General features: G+C 39.1%; 1 protein-coding gene across 1 annotated transcript in view; it reads left to right on the top strand.

Annotated features, from left to right (window-relative positions):
• Positions 1–30: 30 nt before the first annotated feature.
• LOC117345349 (protein smg8-like) overlaps positions 31–9,995 on the top strand; it is a 41,420-nt gene continuing 31,455 nt past the window's right edge. Inside the window, exons 1-4 of the mRNA XM_033908418.1 lie at positions 31–148; positions 1,361–1,481; positions 3,953–3,988; positions 9,619–9,741. Of these exons, the coding sequence (XP_033764309.1) occupies positions 99–148; positions 1,361–1,481; positions 3,953–3,988; positions 9,619–9,741 (330 nt within the window). The 5' untranslated portion in view covers positions 31–98. The remainder of the gene's footprint in view (positions 149–1,360; positions 1,482–3,952; positions 3,989–9,618; positions 9,742–9,995) is intronic.

The raw sequence follows: 9,995 nt of genomic DNA, 5'->3' as shown, positions 1-9,995 counted from the left end.
TACCGTGATGGTAGTAATTTCGAATTATCTCTTGTTTCTTCATAGTCATATATGAAAACTGACTTCTTCGGATTCTCTCGTAGATTTTGTATAAAAAAATGGCTGCGCCCTTAGGAGTGTTGTCGTTTCCATTGGAACTGGATCCCCAGTAAGCAAAATTGTTGTTTTAGCCGTAATTTATATTTGATGCACTCCGTGTATTTCGTTGTTGCGATTACAGTCACATCTTATTCTGATGACAGGAAGAAATTTGACGACTGATGACAGGAAGAAATTTGACGAACACTGGGCTGTTACTGTACATGATACGGTTCACCATACTGATACTGTCCAGTACAGTAGCCATACCGCTGTCTGTCTAGATCTGTATTTCTTCTTCTTCTTATTCTTTTTCTTCTTGGCCACCGTCATCTTGTTGAATATATTGCCAACAATATACGATCATCAAGAATATTTCATGTTTACCCTACTCAGGCTACGGTACAAATCAAAAACGTCCTGATAACTGTTGGGATAACACCACTTTTTCGTCCAAACCGGTTTTCCTGTTAACATTCCCGGCAAAAGTCCTTAAAAAAACCTTCCAGTATGCCATGTTCTTTCAATTCTCATAATTTCTTCAAATTTAATAGCTCTTTATCAACATGTTTATCAAACATCAGATTGAAGATTGATCAAGTATTTAACGGACGATCCCTCGCTCTTGCAAATTATCTTTGACTTGGTGAAGTAGGACAGTAGCCTATGGTAAAGCATAAACATACAAGCTCAAAGCCAGTCAGTGTAGTGATATTTGGACCTATATAAAACTTGGCTCAGGATTAGATTGCTATACTTTACTTCAAAGGATCAAACTTAGTACCTATATATATTCTTTTTGCTATCCAAAAGATGGCATTGGCTGATCGAGCCTTCTTTTTTGCCATGATGAGTGCAAAGAGTGAAAGAGAATGTAAGCCCTGAGATATCAAGGATGCATGACAGCTACTTGCTCTGTAGCAGTAGGGATAATAAACAGGGCAAAATAGGCTCTGTAGCAGTAGGGATAATAAACAGGGCAAAATTGATTTAGACGTGCCGGCGGCAATATTACTTGATTGTGCCCTGAATATGCGCGCACAATTTCAGTATGTGCTGATCGGCGTAAATTCCTGCTGGTTTGGAAACACTGGCACACCGACAAACAAGATGGCGACATGTTCAACCGAAAGATTAGATTTAGTGAGAAGTTGGATAATTCCAACTTGCTTTGAACCTGTCAGGATATTTAGTCATATATATTGCAAAATATGTTGATTTTGAATGTTGTGCAGTGTTCGATGTACTCCCTGTATTAATGTGTCCCTATGTTATTTGACAGCACTATCCCAAACAAGGACAAGAAGGTGGTAGTGGTCTCCATTATTGGTAAGAGTGAACTATGTGGGTTTGCCTCCAAAGCCTCCATCCTCAACCCGCTGTTGGAGAAGGATGTATTCAAGGTAGGAACCTAACATTTTTTTGTATTCCTAAGTCTAAACTTTAAATATGTGCAGTGAAAGGATATTCCTTCTTAAATGCATCCGTGATGAGGTCACTTATCCTTTTTTCCTTGGCAGGTCAGGAATGATGCCGGGAAAGAACATGTCTGCATGTTTTTACCCTTGCCAAAATGTACAGTAAACTTCCGATTAATTCAAAGATGCGGATAGTTCGAACACACATTTTTTTCCAGAAAAAAACAATATTTTTTAGCTAGTAATAGTTTGAACTCTGGTTGTTTATAACTGACACTATTTCGCATAGTTCAAACTTGTCAAATGAAGAACGTAAAGTAAGATTTTTTTCGGCAAACTCCATTGAAAGCTCCCGATGACCCGGCCCCAACTACCCTCCCAGAATAAATGCCAAGACTTAAATTTGATCAACAGGCACGTATAGGTTATTAGATTAACCATCATAATTATCGCGAAATGAAGAATGTTTAACGATTAATTAACATTGAATTAAATAAAATACTATCATTTTACTTACTTATAAATGTGCCATTGTTCAGGCCGCCGTTGTTACGTATCAGATTTACAATGGATGTGTTTGTGTATAATGATTTTACTCTGCCGAGATTTTCGCCGATATTGACTCGGATAGTTTGAACTCGTGCTTATTTTCTGAAGCATAATTTCGAATAATTCGAACAGGTCCGTCAATATTTATTTAATTTTGTTCGAACTAACTGGAGGTTTACCGTATATTATATATATACATGTTTATGAAAACGGGTATTGTAGGAAGTGACCATTTTGGACTTTCAACAACTTTTGCAGAATTTGCTCTTATGTTGTCTTCTTAACTTTGTTACACATTTATAAACGATTCAATTATATATCTTATGTTTATATCATTGAGATTCTGTTGTACTTTTATTGTCTTACTTGGTATACATATATGACAATGCTTCACGAGATTGGCATAAGGACAAATAAGGTAGAATGAACACTAATGTTGATGATGTTATATGATGTAGTATTATACATATACAGTGGAACTTCGTTAACGCGAACTCGGAAAACTCGAATACCCCACTTAACTCGAAGTACTTCGTCAGTCCCGGCCGAATTCTCTCTTTATACTAGTAAAAAAAACTCGGAAAACTCGAAAAACTCGGATATTACGAAGTGAAAATTTGGTCCAAACAATAAAAATCCTGCTTGAGATGATCGAATAACTTGAAGTATCATGTTTGTGTCCAACAACGATCGGTTGTAAATGCCAACATTTTTTCAACGTCGAAATTCCGTTTGTATCGGCACTACAATTCTACCGATTATTATACGCGATTATAAGTGTTTCATAAATTCATGAAAGAAATTATCGGTGGAATCTTATAACAATAACTGTCGGTGATAAAAAGTACTGTTTTACTTGCATCAGGTAATTTCCTAAGGCGGTCGCCGATAATAGTACACACGATAGCTATGGTCAACAACTCATCTACCCGCTCGCTCAAGCAGAACTAATCTCTGATACACCGGTAGATCTACTCGGCTGATGTTTTTACATGTGTAGAAATGAAACAGTCACCGGTGCCTATTGAATCTGTAAAATGCTGAAACAATAGCGTAATTATACTGCCGAGGTGTTCAGAGTAAAACTGTAACGGTCAGTGCTGTCTATTAAATCAGATAAAACGCCAACTCCGTAACAGTAACATTTTATACGCACATACGCAGTACCAACTTCCTGTGCTAATACACATGGAAATGGCATGGTTGTCGGTAAAACGTAAGATGGACTATCAAACAGTATTTTATGTGTCCAATATGAGGTAATGGTTCTGTTACGTTTTACATATAATCTGTGTTAAATTTAAATGGTTATTTGATATAACATTAAGAAATTGTTATTCGGTTGAATTTCATTTTATCGTTATTCCTTTAGCAAACATGACATGAACATCAGATCGTTATTGAACTGACTAAGCGAAAGAAACTATATCGGCAAAACTACACCAAACTACGAGTGACATAATGAAATATTACATATACATTTACATGTATTGACCAGTCTTTACACTGAACTGATGAGTGACAGAGCGGAGTTATAATGATTATATAATGTTGACAAATATTGACCAAACTTTTCACCAAAAATGACAACTCGCTTAGTTCGAACACTTGGATAACTCAAAGTATTCTCGTGGTCCCGTCGACTTCGATTTAACGAAGTTCCACTGTAGATAATATTTGTATTGGTATGGTACATTTTGTACGACATGATGTCGTTATAAATGGAAAAGACTTTTAATGTTTAGAATGTCAAACTGTTTACATCCTATTGTTGTAGTCATGAATCATTGAGACTACAATAATATCTATAGTGGAATGTTATGAATAATAATAATTGGTTTTAATGTTGTCAAGCAGGCTATGTAATCCAGATTACATTAAACACAATATTACTTGATTAATTTCAGTGTGTACCAGAGGCCCAGAAATCAAATACAGAAAAAGTAAGTACCAACTTGTTACCTATTTGAACAGAAAGATTACAACACCAAAAATACTGTATATTGTATACATGTTTAATACATACACAACCTCTACTGATACTTTGTATTGTGACCTGTATTGATACTGTATGCTGTGTGACCTCTACTGATATTGTATACTGTGTGACCTCTACTGATACTGTATACTGTGTGACCTCTACTGATACTGTATACTGTGTGACCTCTACTGATACTGTATACTGTGTGACCTCTACTGATGCTGTATGCTGTGTGACCTCTACTGATATTGTATACTGTGTGACCTCTACTGATACTGTATACTGTGTGACCTCTACTGATACTGTATACTGTGTGACCTCTACTGATACTGTATACTGTGTGACCTCTACTGATACTGTATACTGTGTGACCTCTACTGATACTGTATACTGTGTGACCTCTACTGATACTGTATACTGTGTGACCTCTACTGATACTGTATACTGTGTGACCTCTACTGATACTGTATACTGTGTGACCTCTACTGATACTGTATGCTGTGTGACCTCTACTGATACTGTATACTGTGTGACCTCTACTGATACTGTATACTGTGTGACCTCTACTGATACTGTATGCTGTGTGACCTCTACTGATACTGTATACTGTGTGACCTCTACTGATACTGTATACTGTGTGACCTCTACTGATATTGTATACTGTGTGACCTCTACTGATACTGTATACTGTGTGACCTCTACTGATACTGTATACTGTACTATTCTGGGGCCACGGTGGCTGAGTGGTTAAGGTGTCCCGACACTTTATCACTAGCCCTCCACCTCTGGGTTGCGAGTTCAAAACCTACGTGGGGCAGTTGCCAGGTACTGACCGTAGGTCGGTGGTTTTTCTCTGGGTACATCCGGCTTTCCTCCACCTCCAAAACCTGGCACGTCCTTAAATGACCCTGGCTGTTAAAAAAAAACAACCCAAAAACCCGTATCCTGTGTGACCTCTACTGATACTGTATACTGTGTGACCTCTACTGATATTGTATACTGTGTGACCTCTACTGATATTGTATACTGTGTGACCTCTACTGATACTGTATACTGTGTGACCTCTACTGATACTGTATACTGTGTGACCTCTACTGATACTGTATACTGTGTGACCTCTACTGATACTGTATACTGTGTGACCTCTACTGATACTGTATACTGTGTGACCTCTACTGATACTGTATGCTGTGTGATCTCTACTGATACTGTATCCTGTGTGACCTCTACTGATACTGTATACTGTGTGACCTCTACTGATACTGTATACTGTGTGACCTATAGATCTACTGATACTGTATACTGTGTGACCTCTACTGATACTGTATACTGTGTGACCTCTACTGATACTGTATACTGTGTGACCTCTACTGATACTGTATACTGTGTGACCTCTACTGATACTGTATATACTGTGTGACCTCTACTGATACTGTATATACTGTGTGACCTCTACTGATACTGTATACTGTGTGACCTCTACTGATACTGTATACTGTGTGACCTCTACTGATACTGTATACTGTGTGACCTCTACTGATATTGTATACTGTGTGACCTCTACTGATACTGTATACTGTGTGACCTCTACTGATACTGTATACTGTGTGACCTCTACTGATACTGTATACTGTGTGACCTCTACTGATACTGTATACTGTGTGACCTCTACTGATACTGTATATTGTGTGACCTCTACTGATATTGTATACTGTGTGACCTCTACTGATACTGTATACTGTGTGACCTCTACTGATACTGTATGCTGTGTGACCTCTACTGATACTGTATACTGTGTGACCTCTACTGATACTGTATACTGTGTGACCTCTACTGATATTGTATACTGTGTGACCTCTACTGATACTGTATACTGTGTGACCTCTACTGATACTGTATACTGTGTAACCTCTACTGATACTGTATACTGTGTGACCTCTACTGATACTGTATACTGTGTGATCTACTGATACTGTATACTGTGTGACCTCTACTGATACTGTATACTGTGTGACCTCTACTGATACTGTATACTGTGTGACCTCTACTGATAATGTATGCTGTGTGATCTCTACTGATACTGTATCCTGTGTGACCTCTACTGATACTGTATACTGTGTGACCTCTACTGATACTGTATACTGTACTATTCTGGGGCCACGGTGGCTGAGTGGTTAAGGTGTCCCGACACTTTATCACTAGCCCTCCACCTCTGGGTTGCGAGTTCAAAACCTACGTGGGGCAGTTGCCAGGTACTGACCGTAGGTCGGTGGTTTTTCTCTGGGTACATCCGGCTTTCCTCCACCTCCAAAACCTGGCACGTCCTTAAATGACCCTGGCTGTTAATAGGATGTTAAAAAAAAACAACCCAAAAACCCGTATCCTGTGTGACCTCTACTGATACTGTATACTGTGTGACCTCTACTGATATTGTATACTGTGTGACCTCTACTGATATTGTATACTGTGTGACCTCTACTGATACTGTATACTGTGTGACCTCTACTGATACTGTATACTGTGTGACCTCTACTGATACTGTATACTGTGTGACCTCTACTGATACTGTATACTGTGTGACCTCTACTGATACTGTATACTGTGTGACCTCTACTGATACTGTATGCTGTGTGATCTCTACTGATACTGTATCCTGTGTGACCTCTACTGATACTGTATACTGTGTGACCTCTACTGATACTGTATACTGTGTGACCTATAGATCTACTGATACTGTATACTGTGTGACCTCTACTGATACTGTATATTGTGTGACCTCTACTGATACTGTATACTGTGTGACCTCTACTGATACTGTATACTGTGTGACCTCTACTGATACTGTATATACTGTGTGACCTCTACTGATACTGTATATACTGTGTGACCTCTACTGATACTGTATACTGTGTGACCTCTACTGATACTGTATACTGTGTGACCTCTACTGATACTGTATACTGTGTGACCTCTACTGATATTGTATACTGTGTGACCTCTACTGATACTGTATACTGTGTGACCTCTACTGATACTGTATACTGTGTGACCTCTACTGATACTGTATACTGTGTGACCTCTACTGATACTGTATACTGTGTGACCTCTACTGATACTGTATATTGTGTGACCTCTACTGATATTGTATACTGTGTGACCTCTACTGATACTGTATACTGTGTGACCTCTACTGATACTGTATGCTGTGTGACCTCTACTGATACTGTATACTGTGTGACCTCTACTGATACTGTATACTGTGTGACCTCTACTGATATTGTATACTGTGTGACCTCTACTGATACTGTATACTGTGTGACCTCTACTGATACTGTATACTGTGTAACCTCTACTGATACTGTATACTGTGTGACCTCTACTGATACTGTATACTGTGTGATCTACTGATACTGTATACTGTGTGACCTCTACTGATACTGTATACTGTGTGACCTCTACTGATACTGTATACTGTGTGACCTCTACTGATACTGTATGCTGTGTGACCTCTACTGATACTGTATACTGTGTGACCTCTACTGATACTGTATACTGTGTGACCTCTACTGATACTGTATACTGTGTGACCTCTACTGATACTGTATACTGTGTGACCTCTACTGATATTGTATACTGTGTGACCTCTACTGATACTGTATACTGTGTGACCTCTACTGATACTGTATACTGTGTGACCTCTACTGATACTGTATACTGTGTGACCTCTACTGATACTGTATACTGTGTGACCTCTACTGATACTGTATACTGTGTGACCTCTACTGATACTGTATACTGTGTGACCTCTACTGATATTGTTTACTGTGTGACCTCTACTGATACTGTATACTGTGTGACCTCTACTGATACTGTATGCTGTGTGACCTCTACTGATACTGTATACTGTGTGACCTCTACTGATACTGTATACTGTGTGACCTCTACTGATACTGTATACTGTGTGATCTCTACTGATACTGTATACTGTACATGTACTATTCTGGGGCCGCGGTGGCCGAGTGGTTAAGGTGTCCCGACACTTTATCACTAGCCTTCCACCTCTTGGTTGCGAGTTCAAAACCTACATGGGGCAGTTGCCAGGTACTGACTGTAGGCCGGTGGTTTTTCTCTGGGTACTCCGGCTTTCCTCCACCTCCAAAACCTGGCACATCCTTAAATGACCCTGGCTGTTAATAGGACGTTAAAAAAACCCCACCCAAAAACCTGTATCCTGTGTGACCTCTACTGATACTGTATACTGTGTGACCTTTACTGATACTGTATACTGTGTGACCTCTACTGATACTGTATACTGTGTGACCTCTACTGATACTGTATACTGTGTGACCTCTACTGATACTGTATGCTGTGTGACCTCTACTGATACTGTATACTGTGTGACCTCTACTGATACTGTATACTGTGTGACCTCTACTGATACTTTATACTGTGTGACCTCTACTGATACTGTATACTGTGTGACCTCTACTGATACTGTATGCTGTGTGACCTCTACTGATACTGTATACTGTGTGACCTCTACTGATACTGTATACTGTGTGACCTCTACTGATACTGTATACTGTGTGACCTCTACTGATACTGTATACTGTGTGACCTCTACTGATAGTGTATACTGTGTGACCTCTACTGATAGTGTATACTGTGTGACCTCTACTGATACTGTATACTGTGTGACCTCTACTGATACTGTATACTGTGTGACCTCTACTGATACTGTATACTGTGACCTGTATTGATACTGTATACTGTGTGACCTCTACTGATGCTGTATGTTGTGTGACCTCTACTGATACTGTATACTGTGTGACCTCTACTGATACTGTATACTGTGTGACCTCTACTGATACTGTATACTGTGTGACCTCTACTGATACTGTACACTGTGTGACCTCTACTGATACTGTATGCTGTGTGACCTCTACTGATACTGTATGCTGTGTGACCTCTACTGATACTGTATGCTGTGTGACCTCTACTGATACTGTATACTGTGTGACCTCTACTGATACTGTATACTGTGTGACCTCTACTGATACTGTATGCTGTGTGACCTCTACTGATACTGTATACTGTGTGACCTCTACTGATACTGTATACTGTGTGACCTCTACTGATACTGTATACTGTTTGACTTCTACTGATATTGTATACTGTGTGACCTCTACTGATACTTTGTATTGTGACCTCTACTGATACTGTACACTGTGTGACCTCTACTGATACTGTATACTGTGTGACCTCTACTGATACTGTATACTGTGTGACCTCTACTGATACTGTATACTGTGTGACCTCTACTGATACTGTATACTGTGTGACCTCTACTGATACTGTATACGGTGTGACCTCTACTGATACTGTATACTGTGTGACCTCTACTGATATTGTATACTGTGTGACCTCTACTGATACTGTATACTGTGTGACCTCTACTGATACTGTATACTGTGTGACCTCTACTGATACTGTATACTGTGTGACCTCTACTGATACTGTATACTGTGTGACCTCTACTGATACTGTAAGTTAGTAAGGTGGCAGTGATTATATCTATTCTGTTGTTACCAGGGAGATGTGGAATGCTACTATGACAATGAGGGTCAGGCTGTGTACCTCCATCATCGTAGTCTTTATGATGTCCACCGACTAGCCACATTGTGTCAAAGACTGGTAGAAGCTGAGTCCACACAGGTTGGCCATATTTATCTCTCCAGAGGATGAATTGAAATATTCACATTAGTTCAGCATAAAGTTACTTCCAAATTCTTTTGTAAATTTAAATGTCATGAAAACTTTTTTGGCTTAGTTCAGCATTAAGTTATTTCCAAATCCTTTTGTAAAATGTCATGGAAACTTTTTCGTCTTTACTGAGAATGCAGTTATGAATATATAGCATATTAAAACCAGGATTTTGTTTGATTGATATGTTTACATTTAGGTCACAT

Source organism: Pecten maximus, chromosome 16, assembly GCF_902652985.1.
Source record: "Pecten maximus chromosome 16, xPecMax1.1, whole genome shotgun sequence".
NCBI classification, from domain to species: Eukaryota; Metazoa; Mollusca; class Bivalvia; order Pectinida; family Pectinidae; genus Pecten; species Pecten maximus.
Note: the sequence above shows the minus strand (reverse complement) of the source record. Positions and strands in the feature narration are given on the sequence as shown.